Source organism: Lineus longissimus, chromosome 2, assembly GCF_910592395.1.
Source record: "Lineus longissimus chromosome 2, tnLinLong1.2, whole genome shotgun sequence".
NCBI lineage: Eukaryota > Metazoa > Nemertea > Pilidiophora > Heteronemertea > Lineidae > Lineus > Lineus longissimus.
The window spans coordinates 27,237,171-27,257,165 of NC_088309.1; the positions used below are offsets into that span (position 1 = coordinate 27,237,171).

Consider the following 19,995-nt stretch of genomic DNA (forward strand, 5'->3'; position numbering starts at 1 on the left):
GGCAAGTTAAGGATAAAGAAGCTTGAAGCACTACGTTACGATTCGCAGTCTGTTTTGAAATACAGGAGAAGCAAGAAGAAAACGCCTTGTCCCTAGAAAACCAGAACCGGTTTTTCCAGGGCTAATATTGGCCTGACGCGATAGACCAAAAGAAAATCAGAAAGTTCGACTCGAACCCGCTGCAGACTTGGGACCTTATAAAGATCAGCATACCCCATGGACGGGCATTCCAGTCTGTGGAAAGGTCGGGTTAAAGACCGTGATACCTTGGTGGATTTTAACGTTGTAAAAGCATTTCCTTGAAGAGGAAACGAATGATCGCTTCCTGCGGAGATGTCTCCATAATCCCGGCTACTCTCGAAAAAAAGAGGAATGTGGCTTCAGAGTCATACCCTAGAGGATTTGTCTCTCTTGATAAATCAGAACGTATCACCAGAGGAGACGATCTGTAGAAAGAAATTGTTATCTAAAAGATTACGATACGGAAAGCCGCCGTATATAACATTGAGAAGTGGTCGCGGCAAGAAACTGGGTAAGAATCTTATAGAACAGCGTGTCGCGCACCAGTCACTTCTGTCATGGTTTTGATATCAACAGCCATCTAAAGGAAAACCTTTAAAATTTGACTAGGTAAAGTAAATTGGGTTCAAAACCTGCCTTGAAATAACTTCTGAGCAGGATATTTTAATGGGATTTGTTTGAAGTATCAATACGCGTGTACAGGGAGATGCGCAAGTGCACAACATTGAATAAGAAGTGAAGGCGGTCAGGTCTGTCGTGACTGCAGAAGTATTAAAAATGCATCAGATGTATTTGCCAAACAAAATTGGCTTCTTTTGGATCAACATCAGTTGTTTTGTCAGAAGAATAGGTAGGTGCTGTCTCCGATTGACCAAAGCTGCACCATATTTGTTTTGCCCAACCTTCAAAGGTCGATCAACGAGCCAGCGCAGATTACAATATTATCAGAAATAGCAATATCTTTGCACAGTTCTGTGCTGTTTGAGCTTCAGTAACGGTTTTGGAAGCAATTGCAGCAACCATTTTAAGAGAAGTGGCTGTGGCAGGAGTGGATCATGAGTTGTCCACAGGATGCTGCCATTCGCTGAATGCGACGACCGTTCTCTGGCGAACGCGCTTTGCCGGTGTAGAATTTCATGTCCAGGGATAGAATGTCCTTGGAACAAAGGATTCTATTAATGGAATTTTAATCTCTGAAATATTGACGGTCATGGGCTCTGTAGAACCATGTTTCCTTATTCTGTCAGAATAGAAGGCCACTTTTTCTAGGGAGTCATTTTCTACTTGGTTGAGTGGTTGCAAAAGTGACCAAAATAATGAAAGAATGTGCATGTCACCCGCAGTCTCAGTCATCCTCCTTACGAATGACTGATGACGTCGTTCCGTTTATGCAAGAACTTAGAGAATGTGCTTCAATCATACTGATGATATGCATGACACACACTGTCGCGTTGATACTGAGGGGGAATGAATACTTATAGGAATGTTTGAAGCTGAATGGCGTGCTTGCGATATTCGCTAGACTTTCCATCTACATACACCAAGTGAAATTTGTTTCAAAACGCTCGATTTGGCTACTTGAGGCTTGATATGTCTCTCGAAGATTTTCCGAGGTGTTTTTTGGTACAAATGAATCTATTTGCTCCTCACACAAGAAACACGCAATGAAACAATACATAAACTTGTCACACCCTTCTAAACAATTCGGAGATAATGGCGAGCACTAAGTGACATTGTTGTCTACGTGCAGACAGCCTTCCGTGTCATTCGAAGACAGAGCGGATTAGTGGCGAATTAGCTCGCTGGACTAGCCAATCATGTCCAGGAACGAACGGTAAATTCCAAACGGATGTTCCTGACATCCTTAATGGCGAGAATAAGTATAAACTGGTCGATGAATCTGATACGTGTTCTATGATTACATGTCACGCGGTGTAAACAGCGCTTGCGATGGCAACATGACAGAGGTTGTGTGTATCAAGCTGTCACTTTCAGACTTGCTCACACCACAATGTACTTTTCCGCTTTTCCCAGATGCCGTATACAAACTCTTCATCTGAGGCATCACCATCTCTTCAGCCAAGCGACCCTATCAACGCCCCAGTGGGCGTCATTTTTCAGAGCTCATTCCTTTTATAGACGAAATCTTCGAAAGATGTTACAAGTTTTGAGAAAGCCCACAGGACCACTGGCAGAAGCGTTCATTGTGGCGACAAGGAGGAAATGAATCTTAAACGCCTTGGTGACACACCTCTTGGGTTAGTATAAAATGTGTCGGAAGCAGATCCTCGGTAGTTTATACCTAAATATCAAGTTTGAGGTGTTGTAGAAATGAGATTGATACCTTTTTCTGTCTCACTTAACACTGCTCGGGTGAGAGCTGTCATTTCGCCCAAAACCTCGCTGCCGCCTCGGGTTTGCCTCCATTTTAGCTCCTCCACCTTTGCGGCCTGGTGTTTGATGAGACAGCGTCAAGGTTAAGTCAGTCACCGAAACCTTTAACTCCATGTGTTCATCAGTAAGAAACATGTGTGCCTATCTTACGGGGTGACAGTGAAGGCACGTATCATCGTCATGCGCTTCTAAAGCGGGGGGGGGGGCACACAGAGGGGTGATGTCTGCGACAACATGTCGCAGCCACAGGTCTTTAAGATCCTTCATTGAAGGAAAAACGTGTGATTTTCCCTATATGATTTGAAAAGAACATCAGCGTCATGACCCCGAAGACATTTTCATCTGTTCTCCCTATACCGTTAATGTGGTTCTTCTTGGTCTCTTCATGTACACCATGCAATAAACCTGAAATGTCAATTCCGGATATGAGAAAGCCCATGTCAAAGCGCAATTCAATTTCGAATAACTTAATTCCGTTGACAACCGATTTAATCTTTGTAATTGGCTGCTGAGACGGCTTTCCAGTGTGGTACACGGTGGTAAAGACTGCTTCTCGCGTAGTGAGCATCAGAGGTAAGCTAGTCCGGCCGTCAACCCGCATTGTAACGTTATAAGAAATGCGGCTTACAGACCATAATCTCACTACAGAGCGAAGCAACCCGCTGAAATTGATTTGGAACTGTTTAATCTCAGCGCTTTCGTGAGCTTATTGATTTATTTCAATTAGTCTTTGATGACCTAATGATACTTTTGATTAAATTCACAGAACGCGAATGCCGTTAAAGAAAATCTATTTCTAAGGAAGCATCTGGCCATTAACCTTACCATCATTCAGGTCCTGATGAGGTGTCATCTTAAAGAAATCAACCTAAATTCTCTATTAAGGTGTGGTACTCGTTCGGAAGAAGAGAGGAGGGGGAAGAGGCAGAGGAAAAGAAGAAGAACAAGCCTCTCTGACGACCAAAGAATGGAACAAAGAACATCACATGTACTATTGATTGAAATGGACGGTGAAGTCTGCTTTTATTCAAGAAATGTAGGTCTAAAGGACCGTATAATGAATGGTAAAGGCAAGCCTATAGTATCGATGAATTAAAGCGGTTTTCGCCATAAGTCTGACCAAATCAGGGATTTTCATTACTTTGTATGGGTTATACACGTGTCTTTATACTTGTAAGTTATTGAAATTTTTCTGAAAAATCCTACTGGTTTAGCCATCCTTCATCCTGTCGTTGCAAATCAAGCTGAAAATCGGAATACGCCATAGAAAGTGAGTGGGATGTGGAACTTCAATTTAATTATCCAAGTTGACGAAATGAACGACCACAGCGGACTGGAATGCGATGGAGAAGTGCACATGGTCTTTCACGAATGCCAGAACGTGACCGGCCGATGGCTGATCAGGCGCACGCACGTCCTTGGGGATGGTTGCTAGTTTTTAAGGTTTACCATAATCTGGACGTGAATGTTTCATAAGTTTGATTCTGTCAATATCAGCTGTGGGTTGACTAGATGCCCGCGGTAATCATCAGTTGTGGAAAGCGAAAGAAGGAAAGACGAAACCTGTGGTTTACCTGTAGTTTCATCTGATCGATTTTAATGACATTTCGGTCAGAATCAATATCATAAAACTTTATAAAATATGACACTTTAACTATCAGGGGAACAGTGAAGATGGTATTTCGTTGTTGCCTGTAGGGCAAATTGATTCTGATGTAAGTCTGTATCAAGGTGAAAACATCTCCTGGGGTTTCTCTTTACAATAATGTTTCCGTGAAATTGAGCACAATTGTTATGGTGAGATGGTAAAATGGAGTTTGATTGTTTATAGTATTCTAGTGGACAGCTCGGTAGACCTTAATAGTGCTGCAGTAGAAATTAATCACAGCAACTAAGTTTAGAATTCTTTGAAAGTCCAACAGTTGTCCTTGGTAAATTTCAAATTTATTGGATGTAAACAGTAAAAGAACAATTTAGGGATGATCGACAAGGCCAAAAGTCCGCAAAAGGTGAGTGTCGATTTAGGCGGGAGGGTTCCCCACCCTACGCCCCGAAAGAACGTGGCCGTAGGGTTAGGCGGGGTTGAACGATTGCTTATGGCTCAAACGGTCGAGCCCTCACACCCACGGCTCACCTGGTCTATGTCGTGGTTTACGAAATACTTAACCGCTGGGACTGGCGGCAGAGATCTATTTCGTCACAAGTAACTGTTTGAGTGATGATTTTATTGATTTTCATGTGTAGGTTCTGTTGTTATGTTTGATCATGACGTATGGTGGTTTGAACCCCCTGCCTTAACAACATTTGTGGGCTTTGCACAATTAGCACAAAGAATTCCAATTCATTTGATGAAAATAACCATTATAGGCCTATACGTTAACACATGTAATATGAAAGAAGGGAGGGCTATGTGTTTAACTGAATATCACTAACAGACTAGACGAGGTCTCGAGAGACTAAGAGATATATGCATCACGCTCGTTTGATATCTCGTGTAGACGATTGCCTCCCATTTGAAATGGCCTCTCTAGACTAATTCACGTTTGATCTCTAGCCCAGCTAGGATTACCAATAACTTTACCAATTACATACAAATATTTACGGCTATGGTAGACGGAAAATTGAATCACGCCTTTGGTATCAATTTGATACATACACGCAACCCAAGAGACGATCTTTTTCAAAACAACTCGGCTGAGACATTTCGCTTTTTCATCCGACCATATCAGAAATTTCAATTTCATCCTTTGGTATTAGAAAGTGCTTATTAGATAGACCCGACATTTGAAGTGACAAGAGAGTTTGATGGAATAGGCAAATGGACGTGTATAGTTCAGCACTTTAAGGAGAGCCATCCTGTGATCAGGCTTTTTTAATCCCATGTCGTATACAATAAAGAGAGGCGGAGTATATCGAAAACCACTGGTGCCTGGATGAGGACAGCAGGCATCTCTGTTCATTCATAGCTTTCAGTAAAAGTCCCAAATCGATCTAAGCTTCTTCTTCTTCAATCTTGGTGTTCGACAAGTAAGATTCAATCAACGTAGTCCGGTCTGGTTCATACAAGGAGGCTTCTTCGAGGAACTTATATCTTATAGGTTCGTGATGGATGTGACACCAAAACATTCGAAAGTTGTTTTGAACACCATTTCCTCTTCCACTAATAAGAATTTCGCCAGAGTCATATATCATGACACTAAGCCCCAAAAAAGTGAGAACTGGCTTAAAAAGATCGTTAGAGCAAGTGCTCTCAGCAGGCAGTAGGACCAATTTGTCTCACACTTCTTCATTCTTGATTAACGCACATATGCTCACGGCCCTTAAAGAAAGGCCCAGTGGGCTTCAGTCGCTATAAATCAATTCAAAGAAATAAATTGGTTTCTTTTCATCGCAGTTCGAGATAGATTATTCGACTGTCTCGTTCATTATTTCTGGAAATGTATCAACACTTTCATCTAATCGACTGGCTGGCCGGTCTTCGCAACATATGTCACCTTCGGAAAACAGAATTTGACTCTGCAGTGGAATTCAGCTACTTCCTGTGCGTGTTATGCTGCTGCCTATCCGTAGTCGAATTCAATCATACTTCCAATAGGAACAATGAAGGAAGGAGCTGAGATTCATTCCGTATTTGATTTTTAATTTTTACCAAATTGACCAGTGATTGGTCTGTCTGGCAGCTTTGGTGTAAACAACAGGCAGTGAGAGCTTTTTCATACTTTCTGTCATAACATGTGAAATTGATATATATCAATATCAAACGTGATCGACATAGTTGCCTCAATAAAGAAACCGTGTTTTCTTCAAAACAGCAACATATGGAGGCAAAAGAAACGAATGAGACAGATATGCGCAGCTTTGAAAAGCTGGAGGCTTTTGTCGTCAGAAAAATTTAGCTTGCTTCGTGGTATGCCATGCATACAAAACTTCAAAAGAAAGCAACAACCTGGGACAAATATGAATATCAATACAATGATATGACTAATCGCAGACATGCATAAATCTCAACGAATCTGCCCATATCCCCTCTAAAAACCAACAGCTATGAAGTTTCTGCACGTATTTTGACGGAAACTCTCTCGATGCTGAATCATAGAATTTCCTTGTTCGCTCCGGCTCAGCGAAGAGAGAGAATTAATTGAATGTGTTCCAGGGCCCCGCTTAACTCTTCTCGAGTACATCCTCGGTCTCTAGAGTGGAATATCAAGCTGCTAAAATCATGAAAAAGGAATCACTTACAATCAAAGAAACGAATGTAGTCAGATCGCTGTGTTATTTTCTGCGAAAGATCTTTTGGCTTTGTACGCAACAAAGTATGTATATACACAACTGTTGCTAATTCTCCTCTGTTAGACTTGGGGGCAAGTATCTAATGGGAGATTGATGTTGTTCCGTGTTTGCATACCTCGCTCTTTGATAGAGTAGTAAAAAAAGATTTCGCATGCAGATGCATCCTGAGATTCAGGCTTTTTTTACTCGTCCTATACGTCATACACAAAAAATCGACAGGCGGCGTATATTGAAAACCACTGACAGGGTTTATTCAGGATGATGTAGATGTTGTTTACAGTCGTTATTTCAAGTTGATTAGCTCAATGCTGTCTATATTTCATATTGTGCATAAAGGCTCAGTGTAAGCAAAATACTGGGGATGTTCTACCGTACATCTTGTTGATCAAACCATTGTTCTTTATACATGTAGTTGCATTAATACATGTAGTTGCATTTGATTTGGTAAGAAAAAGGACGATATCAGTGCGTTGCTTTTGGCTAAGCTTTCATTCGGACGGATGAAAAATAAGCATAGTTGATGATGCTGTAGCTCTGATCCACGTTTGTCTAAAAAACAAAATAGAACCAGAATGTGTAGATTTTCCTTCGGGCAAGCCGTATGATAAAATGACGGTAATTATTTACACAGTCAATAGTCAACCAGATGCATGATAAAAGACGTTTGTCTGACAGAGATAAACGATTGGTGATGTTTCTTTAGCCAGTTTCAGTGGTGGTAGACTCCCTCGCCCGCAGTTTCGAAACGCTTTAATCGGCATTTTACCGGCGACCCATTACTGGAAAATAGAGATATGAAGAAGAAAAATACGTTCGGGCCGAGCGAACATCAACGTTGGTGGAGCGCTAACTCTTGGCTAGCATTGGCCGGCAACTGACAAAAGTTAATTAGTTTCTGAAACCCATTTAAATCATTTGCATCTCTAAACGCAGTCCTTTGCCCAACAGCGATGTGTCCAACCGGTAGAGATTGACCAGCATGTAAAGTGATCAAGGTTTCAGGAAATCAAGGGTCAATGTTCGCTTCTCCAGCTGTGCATACAAGGCCGGAGAAGCGAACTTTAACCCAGATTTCCTAAGGATGCAACAACCCATTCACCTCTAAGTATTACATTTGGACTGATTTATCTTATAATCTTATTTATCAAATATATGCAGTGACCGTGAACTGAGGACTAATCCATCGATACAAAAGAAACCAATCTGATTCTGTTGGCCTACTACATTGTAATTAATCAACAGAGCAATGATAGATGATATCACTGACAGCAACAGTGAATTTCCAGTGACTGGCTTATAATTGGCCAGAAACCGTATCCATTGACAGGCGATCTCCTTTAATCGCTGGATTTGTCGATAAGGGACCAATCTTTGGTCGACCTGTCTTCTAAGTTGATTGACGTGTGCTCTCTCGCGAGGCTTCTTGCACCATTACACTCGGCATAATGGATGTAACCATAACGTGCCAGCCATGTGTGCGGTAGATTGATACATGATATAATGAGTAAGCATTTGATACTGCCTTCGGAAACTCATGCAAGCTGACTATCGGTATAACGTCTCCATTTATCATTTCAATAAAGTCGGTAGAAAGACAGAAGATGCACTGCAGTTACGCCTGGATGCGGAATCTGGGAACGCGGTGGAACAAATCTGGGCTTGCATGCTATACATCCATTTGTCTTCGGCCAACTTCAGGTCATTGTGACGAGCGCTCTCCTCTTAGCACTTTCGTCTTAGCAGAGCCTCGGGACATTATAAAGGTACACCTGGCCTGGTGTCCCCACGGTAAACTCCATATCGATCCTGTCTCTGTGGTCTCATGGTCTGCCTGTTGGTGTGATTAAACGTCTCATGCAACTTTTCAATTGACACCAATCACGCTGGAATCTTTAAATGGTGTTCCCTCATTGCCAAGGGAATAACCAGTGGCACGTCCTGGAGGACAAGGCAAGGTGATTCCCGGCGGTCACTGATGTCGCCGGCAAATACTTTCACTTACATCTAAAGCTTACCCAACGTACCAAGTGATGACTCACACAGGTAGCATTCTTGTATTGTAAATAAATCCTGACCATTATCTGATGCACTAGGAGAACCTCTACCTGTGGAGCTGGAGGAGTGAATGGTGCGCGATATGTTCCCCATCTCCTATAACAGTGAACAGTGAAGGCCCAAATGAAACATCAAGGTTATTTTCGAAAATTACCAGCTCTCCTGACCAAAACACAAAATAATCTATTGTCCATCTTTCTTCGTTAACAGCTTCTCATTTGGATTGTCCCTCCATGAGGCCATTTGCTATTTCCTCAACAGATCTACTAAATTCTCAATCTCAGGCTGTAGAATTTCAATCACGTCTCTGCACATGAGTATTATTACGTCCCGTTGGGAGTCCTGGATATATCTCGATTCTCGATTCAGACCATCACCCGGATTTATATCGACTTGAGCTGGGGTTTTATTGCTGTGAGTCTTGGTGGATATGCTAATCTCCAGCCTCCCAAAGGCATCCTTAGCTCATAATAACCACAATCTGGCCGAGGCAAACAATCGGACATTAGATAAGGTCGCTTGAGTTGTTTACACAGCGACCAGCGGAGTCTGGTGAAGGGCAACTCTCAAATATCCAATAAACGCCCGCACTAGATTTGTGTAAGTTTTTAAAGCCATAGTAATATTGGTGCCGAAAAAACGTGCCAATATCCGATATCGCGGGCATTGCGGTTCAGAGATGTTAAATAAGCGTTCGTTTGTTGCGCTCCATAGCTGAAAGTCGTGCTGCTAGCTGCCGAAGGCTGAGGCAACATTGAAGATCATTTGTTTTACAACTGCTGTCATATCGAGGGGATGAACCTGATCACAAAGATCCAGCTCAAAAAGTGTCATAAACGTGGTATACTGCTCGTCCCGGCTCGTGGTTTGATGTATTCGACGCATCAGACCCAAATCAGAATACCGGTCCCCGGGAATGTTTGCTAGTCACCAGGGAATATCTTCTCCACTTCGATGAAGTCGTCCTTCACTTCTTTACTTCGTACATTGAAATAAAAGTAGGAGCTTATGTTCTTATTTTTACTGACTCGTGAACGACTTGTAATGCCATGAAAGCATCAATCGCTGAGCTATTGCCATCTGCTTATGGCGGCAACCTGATTGACTAACAATCAGGGGTATTTAATTGAATTGCCTGATTCTTCAGCCCTGATTCTAGAGCGAGGAAAACAAGAGAGCTTCCCATTACAGTAATTAGCCATCTGATCATGGCCGACATTACTTTGCATCGCGCCTAGGTCAGTATCAAAGCAATAATGCATAGCCAAGTCTTACGCGAGTTTATTGTGGGCGCTATTGTTCACATCATCAGGGCGAACTTTAAATCTGGATAATTGATCTGCGCCGAACTTATAAACAAGAAATGAGAATGTGCATTTTAACCGCCGAGAAAATATAGAAAATAGGCTAAAGCGCTGGTGTGCGAAATCCCCTTTAAGATCACATGCCACCGGCATATTGGCCAATCAGACGTCCTGGATTCAGTCATGGCCGCTGCGCCGAGGAAGCATGATAGACATCTTCTGATTCGCTAATTCCTGACCTGAAGTTCCATTTTACTGCTTGAGGAAAGTGGCGAGTGTTGTTTCAAAAAACTTGCATCACATGAAGAAAACCCATTCAGGATTGATTTCATGCCTTCAGGCGATGCTGCCGTCACCTCAACAACTCATGCTTGTGACCTGCGACATGCTCGCGACGTGCTTGTGATTGCAGGGAATTCAAACATAACTATTTCCTTGTCATTGCCCCCCCCCCCCCCCCCCCCCCTCGTGTAATGATACAGCAATTACAACTCTCGAAACAAGTCGCTGCTATCGTATCCATGAGAATTAACTGACTTTTACCAAATATAAAAGCGAGACTTTGCACAGTTTTGCTTTACCAACTCCGACGTGATCTGGAATTGCGGCTATTAGACGCTTTAAGCCGGCAGCAATTCATTCGGGATAAATCATCGTCAATTAAATCCCTTCAGGAACCTTTCGCGCGAAGAAAGAGAGAACATATAATTACAGTTGTCTCACTTCGCTTTGAAGTGTTCTATATATATCTTCTCAGGCTCGCTAGCGCGCTCCAGCTCTCCAGTTTCATTACGACCAAAAATGTGGTGAATGGAATCTCTAGAATCGTATTCCACCGTTATTGCTGTGATAACTGTTATAAATCATGGACATCATTCTTTTTGTATCATATTGAGTTTCATCATGGAGAGTGAAAGATTTCCAATAATCGGTTATCCGTATATGAAATCAATCACATTCGCAACTTAACTCTAATGAATTGTAATAGTTCGACAGTTATAATCAAAAATATGTTGGGAGATTTTTTGCCAGAAATCCACCGAATGGCCAGAATGGGCGTGGCCGTATATTCAGCAGCCCTTACGGACTCATTGTGATTAAGGGACAACTTAGGTATGGGATTTGCCGGAGGATAATGTGCCTATTCGCCTCCATGCGATTCCTCATGTAGCAACAGACTAAATGCTGATCACTATAAATTAAAATAATGATTTTCGCGCTAAGTGTTGTGAGGAGGTTTTGGACACGTATTGCAAATCTCAGATTGGCCAGTCTGATTAAGTCGCGAAATAATGACCAATGGAGAATTTACAGTTCTTTGCCCTTTTCTGGTCTATCAAGGGCAGCTGCCTGGAAACGGTTATCCCGCCGGTTGTTTCCACCTCAGTCGTGAGTTGGGTGCTCTAATATAAGGAAGCTACTCCGCTGTTCCTTTGTTGTCTCATCTACCCAATGACCAGGCATCTATTATTGCCCACAGAAATACACCATCGTCTCAAGTTGCAACGGTTGTCAAATGTGTTTGCTCTCACGCATCACAAACGAAGGCAATTCGATGAAAGTCCTCTGCCCTTGGTCCTCTAAAGGTGGAGCCTACTAGGTGTAATCATGTTAATTGAGTGCCCACGATCAAAGACAGCTAAAACAACTGTAAATAGGACCAAGAAGCGGTTAACGAGGTGTTAAGCTGCAAAGGAAAGGTGCTGACTCAATTTCTGAACAGCAAATACCATGTAACATATCATATAGAGACTGTTAGGAAAGACTCTGCTGTTTACTCTCAAAAGGAATTCCAATATACAGGTGATATGTGTATAGTCTTTTGAGGCTTGCTTCCGGGCGACGGGGTTTATGCCTGTTTCGCCTATTCCTGTTTGGCCTACAAAATTCCTGTTTGGCCTATTCCTGTTTGGCCTATTCCTGTTTGGCCTATTCCTGTTTGGCCTATTCCTGTTTGGCCTATTCCTGTTTGGCCTATTTCCTGTTTGGCCTATTCCTGTTTCGCCTACTTCCTGTTTCGCCTACTTTCTATACCCCTACAATAAATCGACTCTCCCAGGGAGAACCTTAGGGATGCATGTCCATTATATGGGGAACATGTGAGGGGACAATTGGATGATGTTAACGATGTGATGACAATTTGACTAATCAAATGCCATCAACTTTGTTAACAAACCATGCCATGACCGTTTTGAAAGAGTCACCTTGAAAGCGGGGACAGTCCGGGACTTATTTGACCATATGACCATACTGACACACAGTAAAAACTAATAGATTAAGTAGAGTAAAGCAGTCGCTTATTTTATAAAAACAGGAATTCATGACTTTTTGATATAAATACATAATACTGTACATTCTCATAATTATTTGATCAAAATCAGCTGTAAAACCCATGTCATAGTAAAGAACAATGTAGCTATAGGTATTCTTTCTATTACGAAGCCAGTTACTGACTAAGACAAAAGAAAGAGAATCCACAATATAAAATGCAGGCCTAAGAAACCTTTCTCAAATCTAATGAAAGGGTAAAACTTTCTTACTATTTTATTTCTTGCCTTTTAAAATAAGCTAAAAAATAAGCCGATGTAAGCTATGTATAATTTTCCAATGTTATTCCGAATAATACTGAAATAATTGACATGTCGCTAAATCCATTATTTCAGACTTTATTCTTAATGATAGCCTTTAACACTATAGTAAGGGACGGTTCATATTCCTACGTCTGTGGGGAGGTTAGCAATACATTTGAATAGGCGAAACAGGAATTAGGCGAAACAGGAATAGGCGAAACAGGAATTAGGCGAAACAGGAAGTAGGCAAATCAGGAATAGGCGAATAAGGAATTAGGCGAAACAGGAATAGGCGGAACAGGAATAGGCGAAACAGGAATACACCGGCGACGGTCGTCAATCAACTGAATCCGAACGGCAGTTCCAATAAAGCGATTTGGAATGCTAACTGCCAGAACTGCTTTCCGATGCTGTGTCGTATCATACGAGTCACCGATTACAGCCAAGTCATTTAGTCAATGTCAAGATGCCGGGGACAGGAACGTTGTATTTGCTTTGTACTTGATGAAAACATTGACATCAGGGCTCTTCGTTTTTTATCAGATTCGAGACGAACGGAAGACGGATAAGGTGGAATGAGAGGGTCCTTTGGAGACGTACAAAGAAAGGGCTTCCATATAAAACTCATCGTGCATGACATTCTGTCACGTACATATAACCAGGTCCATTAGTGGTTGGCACTGCACCGGCCGAAGAAGGAAAGAAAATAGCTGTAAAACTAGGCCATTTCGCTTGAAATCTCTTGTCGTTTTTGGTCATGCGTTGTCCTATTTGGTCAAATTGGTTGTTTTTAGAGACAGTCTCCTGACGTTGGAAGTTGGCACATGAAAAAGAGATTCGGCTGGTAAATTCACATTGTTTCTCTCGAAACTTTGCTTATTTTCTAGACTCGCCACTGCCACTGTCGCCGAACCATCGAGTGAGAGAGCTCGGTGATCAATGCCTGGAAGTACCAGGACACTTCATCTTACAACAGATTTCTATCGTTAATCCATTTTCTCAATAGTACAAACGTGTCGCCTCTTGAGCAGATGTAATCGCTTTTGTTAGTATTGGTTATAGACTGGATCAGGTTCACTGATGTTTGTACATTGTAAGCTCAACACTATGTATTTCACCAACTTGGAATGCGCCATGCTGGCGTAGTAACTTTTTTAAGTCTTTCCCAAAAAAGACATTTAAGGAGACAAGGCTTCAATAGAGGGGCACAGCGAGCACGTTGGCGTTCCCCCAACAATGAGGAGAAACCGACACGGTAACCCGGGCAATCGATGGTAAAAGCGGTACACTATTTCCTCCGTTGCACCAAATTTTGATTGCTTTATTGATTCAGGTGCAAGATAAGCACACCGTCTGCAAAACGACCATAAAATACGGTGACCATACCGATATGCCACAAGGAGATTTGGGAACGATACCACGACATGGGCCATGTACCCCAGATCTATTCACCTCTGAGACCGATTATTGCCCGCTAGCCTAACTGAGTAAACAGATAAGGAATCCGATCTAAACCCAAGAGGTCCTGTTTAATGAATATCCAATATCTTTTATCGATGGTTTCTGCCCAGAAACACGTTATTGCTGATGATGTTCGCTCATAAAGTTCACCAACTAAAACCTCGTCAGCGCTGTTGCCTCGGGCGACTAGTATCAAACGGATCGTTTGTGTCACTTCGATCCTGGCAATATGATAAATGTACATTATGATGGGATCAGCGGCAGAATTTGATCTTGCAGATTAAGAATTTGTCTTGCAGTGTGAAACGCTTTGGAGTTATCCATTTTGATTATTCATACCACAGAGGTCAAGCCTGTTTTGTCTTGCCATTTGTTTCGTCATCACGAAATGACCAAACCACTTCAAGTTGTGCAGCACACATTAGTGCATTTGAGGAAATACATGCGAGGCCCGTATACCTTACTCCTTCATTCACCGGTCCTGTGCTGCCTGGTGGATTGGCCAAGGCTAGCCTCCTCCAAGGGAACCTATTGTGAACTGATATGTACATCATTTGTTGTAATCACATTCGTGCATCCATTCACCAACATCATCTAACACGGTCGTAAAAAAGGAGAAGGCGTGACTGCGCATTTTCATCAACAAACTGATTCATTTCGGGTATTACTCTCACGATAAGAGCTGCTCGTGCGGTATCATAATATGAAGACAAGCTCGCTGAACGACCTTCTGGTAATTCAGCGAGCACAAAAACAACACCCTTTGCTGTTCACTAACCTGACTAATATGATAAGAAATTCCTTTTTTATCCTTTTCCTTTTAATCAACATTTCAGTATCCATCAAGGTCTTAGAAACGCTACCTTCCTTCATTTGATTTCTCACCCCAGATTTTATGCTAATATGGCTAAGTGGAACACACACGAATGATTTGCTATTCAGCAGTTTCAGTCACGTAGATGCAATAATCGTTAGTATAAAGCGGTAATGTTCCCTTGGTGCAGGCTTTCCCTACACCAACACCTCATACGTGCATGGAACTCCCTTCAAGTGACAACTTGAAAGTATAGGAATGCTATTCCATGATGTTTTTTTTTTTAGATCGGGATGAGAGAAACCCGAGAGGTCAGGAGAACCAATAACTTTCACTTCGGCCCTTATACATGTATATACTGATTTGGTTTAACCCAAATATCGGGATGTACCAGACTCAAAGCCTGCATGGTCTCTTTAATCAGGATCCTAGATTCCCAATTACGTCCTTGGCCATTTGGCTACGAATTCGATTGGCATCAGCGCACTTGTGTAATCTGGGACAATCTTTGTACACAACCCTTGATAGGTACGGATGAAATGTCTCCGACAACTGAGTCTCCTCTGCCGCAACCATTGTCAACAATACCCGCGGTATGAAGCGGCTAATATCGCCAAGAATGTCCGTTTGGTCTCATCAATAACCGACCGCCCAAGCAGAAGAATTGGACATACTTGACAGCTGAATGAGACATCTGTTATCTTTCCAGCTGATGTATTTCTCCATGAGTGCCTGTCATCGTCGCATTACAGAGTAAATTGACACACTGGCCATAATCCCAGCCGTTCACTTGGGTCAAAATTGGCAGGTGATGTCGTATACAAGCAGAATTGGGCGGTTCGCAACCTGATTTTGCCAGCACAGCACAAGGTCCATTTCTATTACGTTAGCCGGATTTCATCTATAAATTCACTCAAGAAAGCTGTTTCATCGTTGATCTCATTTCTCCTCCAAATACCAATATATTTCATCAGATGAAATCGTTCCCATCCTGGCACCAGTGATTTTCAATATACTACTAGCCATCGTAGCCTGCTAATGGCTTAATTGGCCGGGCTTTCTAAAACTGCTCCTCATTATTGTGTTTCCTAAAGTACCTTCGAACCGTATCAACGGGAGTACACACAACTGCACCATCCCTAACCAACTGATCATCAGCTGATCCTGTATTCACTGCTAAAATACCAAGAAGGTAGTCGTAAGCCAGCGATATCCGATCTTCTTTTCTCTGATTTAGGGTCGGAACGGGGCAATAAATACCGCCCCTTCACGACCATAACGAAATAACCCGAAGGCAAGATTACAATATCCATCAACACTATTCTGCTGTCTGGAGTAAAGAGGTGCATTACAAAGGAAACTGGTGCAATAACTAGGGGGTTCCGATCGAATCGTGAAATTGACAGATTAATGGTCTTTTCGTCGCATCATTTCAAGAGGCGAGAAGTTTTGAAGATGCCTCTCGAAGAAAGATGTGCCCGGCCATGATTTGCCTTCAATGGAGTGGTGATGTGTTCCACAACCTGGGTGCTATACATGATAACGCTCTCTCTCCGAAAGTCTCGTCGTACCTACCTATTGGCTGCACCATTAGCAGACCATCAGATCATCGTAAACTACGACGTCGCAACCAGTAAGTTGTAAAGAGCAGGTGCAATGTTATCAGACTTGTCCAGACCCCACTTATACCGCCAGGATGTGCTGTTGATCGTTCAAGAGCTGCGACGGCTCTGTGACAGGTGACATCAAGATTATAGACCTGTTGATACAAAGAAGGCTACTAGCTGCTGACAATTTCTCGAGTCAGTAATTGACGTGTCACACTGATATACCAACAGACCATGTTCTTTGCCAACACTGAGGAAGGAACTTGGTTTCCGACAAAAGGTTGGTGTTCTGGTAAGATATCCCTTCTCGCCAAATGAGAGCTGAAAACAAACAATGTCGAGAGAAGATGGTATGTTACAGCTCGGTTCCCCTGGCCCCATCTTTATGGACTGGATGTCTTGCTACTTAGAAGACAACTATCAAATGGTTTACCTATTCTACATGTATAACTGGACTCTGGAGTAATAATCTCGAGCAGGACGTGGGTGAGAGAAATCAGATATCCAAGTAAATGCACCCAGAATAAACGAGACCAATATCCTGGGTGCGAACAGTCATATCGGGCGTTTCTGAATGGTCACCGTGAATGGTTGACATTTCTTTTCCATTCCTCTGCCAACCTTCTTTGCATTCACATCAGACCTGAGATGGCCAAGTGGTGTCAAATACGATACTCACTCGATCAAGTTTGACAAAACAGGCACTTGACCACGTTACAAAATAGGCCGGGTCTATTTGGCAAGCCGCTCGCCGAACAGGCATCTTTTTTGTCCTGTTTGGAGAGGCGCTTGCCAAACAGCACTAAAAAGCCACCCTGTTCGGCCAGCCGGGCTTGCCAAACAGGCAAAAAATCTACCCTGTTTGGCGAGCTGGAGACTTCACTTTAATATTAATGAGTTCGGCTCTCCATTCAGGACAAGAAAAAGTCGCTGTTTGGTAAGCCGGGCTTGCCAAGTAGTCACTTCCTACAAAAATATGTAGGCTTGAGTAAGTCGTGCGTCGTCCTTCCCGACTTACGGCGTATCACTTATTAATTAGACACACGTTCTTGCCTGCTCGATTCATGATTGGAGAGCTGATTAGTGGTACTTTTTCCAGGGTTGACGGGAGACCTGCCTTTATGTGTCAGCTCTCAATGTAATTAGGCAGTCATTTCCGGAGGCACAACACAAGGGAAATCCAACCTTGTTAGTGGAATCCGCTGTGGTGATTGGCCGTGTATCAAAAATTCCTGTCAGAGCTGAGAAAACAATGCCTGTCATCCTTGCTTTGAGTTTTTAACTGCGTATCAGCTTTGATGTGCGGTAAACGAGGCCTGGTCAACCCTTCCTGACCCCTGCCCTGATTCCACTGGGTATTTTCCCGCTGCTGTCGGCAATGGGGGAACTACGCTCATACCTCAGCAGTTACTTGATAATAAAAAATAACCGACTTTATCTTTTGATGACACGTTTACTTTCTACTAACCGAGACTTAGGGGATTATTCGAATGAATACATACAATTGCTGGAAATGGGTGAAGTTTCCCGCGGTGATCACAGCGGAAAACGCCCCCGTGGGCTCAGGCACGCACGTAATAGCAGCAGTTTCAGTCCTGTCATCCCATAGTACTAACCCTATTTAATATAAGTGTACGAAATTCTTTATCTTGGTGACAATGGCAAAGCAAGTAATAGCATCTGTTTCTAAGTTTATTGCGATATTTCCCCTGCACATTTTTGTAACTCCAAGTCGATAAACCATTTAATTCACATCATTACCAAAGGCAGCGGTTTGGTTTTATTGCGGATTCCTCTGTGGGTTGAATTAATCTCTGACTGCTGCTTTTTGTGACTTTCCATGGCATTTATCAGACAGCGTCAGGTGTTTAATGAACTTCAAGCCAAAAAAAATCTGGCAAGAAACTTAAACTGGGCAATTTAGCAATGACATTCAACTAACACTGACTGCACGTCTCCCGGGGTGTTGATTAATCCTGTTAATTGTAGAGTTTACATTTTCAGAGCTGATCAGATTCCTTAATTATAAGTGCCAAAGGGCGTCTCAAAGAACACAACAGTGGAAAATCGTTTCGGTGACAAGTTGCCAATGTTAAAGATCAGATGTCAATGCAAGAAGTGCTCACGTGTCGGGCGTTTTGTGAAAATTGAGTTGTAAACCTTAACATATTATTTGCCAAGTACAGTCTGGTTTGAACACATGAACAGTTCATTTAGCCAATAAGCGAGCGACTCATTGAACTTAGCTCAAGTTTCCCAATGCATTTGTCATTGCACTTGCCAATGTCATTGCTTTTTTAAGCCTCTGAAGCTGAGTCGAGTAACTAGAGGTATATATAAAGTCAGGTGTTTTGGGTGTGTTTGTGTCTGATACATGTTCTTACGCGTATTTCTTCCTATCTTTCAGGTACGTCGCCATCGTTCATCCTATTAAAGCGCACATCTTCTGTAGCCGGCGTCGGATCGTCTGGGCAATCACGGTCATCTGGCCCTTCTCTTGGCTCTGCGCACTTCCCGTGCCAATCTTCAACCTCGTCTCACGACCAAAGCCAAATTACCCCATGGAGTTCTGCACGATCCGTTTTCCCGGCAACCACATCCAATATCTGATTCCATGGAAGTACACCGAGTCCGTCTTATACTATTTCATTCCAATGTTTGTCCAGATCTTCTTTTACACGTTCATTTGCAAGCGATTATTCCACGGGACTGGGGAATTACATCGAAAGCAACTCGTGACCGATGAGAGTACAGGGGTGAAAAAGGAAAGGACCGCAGACGCCTTGAAGGCAAGAAAAAGTGTTGTGAAAATGCTTATAGCCAGTGTTATTATATATTTCATCAGTTACTCGCCTCATCAGGTCTTGCTAATTTATAATACGTTCGCACCAAGCCCGTTTCACCAGAAATGGATTATGTACGTCTTCGTCACAATGATGACGTTCATCAACTCTGCAGCCAACCCTATCCTTTACTGTATATTCAGCCAAAACTTTAGGAAGAAATTCTACGGTATACTCTGCCGTCGACAGTTAGGAAACCGCCAGGCGTTCTATAGTCGGGGACGGTCGAACATGCATTCCACTGTTGTTAGCGAATGTGGCAGTACTACTAGACACTACAGATTACAGTTGAAAAACTCTGCCACGACGGGAATTTAGCGATGGTGAACATATTCTATTAATTGAAAGACTTTTAAGTGTGTTTTACGCCAAATGCAATTCAGACCGCCATGGATACATGTATGTCTGACGCACATCCGAAACAGAACGCCTTATTTCAAGAAACGTGTCGATTTGTCTTTCAGCATTCCCATACGATGAGAGGAAACACTCAGAAACGGAAAAACCCAGAAACGTTACTAATGGCAAAAAACCGCAATGAGAGTAATCGAAAGTTCATTTGAACTGTCAATTTCAATGCTCCTCACTGCATGACTTATTTGCCGCTTCAACCTTCAGGGGCTGTTTATTTCTAAC

At 42.6% G+C, this 19,995-nt stretch overlaps 1 protein-coding gene across 1 annotated transcript in view; it reads left to right on the forward strand.

Moving 5' to 3' along the window:
- Positions 1–19,993, forward strand: part of LOC135483319 (neuropeptide receptor 15-like) — a 36,810-nt gene extending 16,817 nt beyond the window's left edge. Inside the window, exon 2 of the mRNA XM_064764109.1 lies at positions 18,924–19,993. Within this exon, the coding sequence (XP_064620179.1) occupies positions 18,924–19,677 (754 nt within the window). The 3' untranslated portion in view covers positions 19,678–19,993. The remainder of the gene's footprint in view (positions 1–18,923) is intronic.
- Positions 19,994–19,995: the final 2 nt, after the last annotated feature.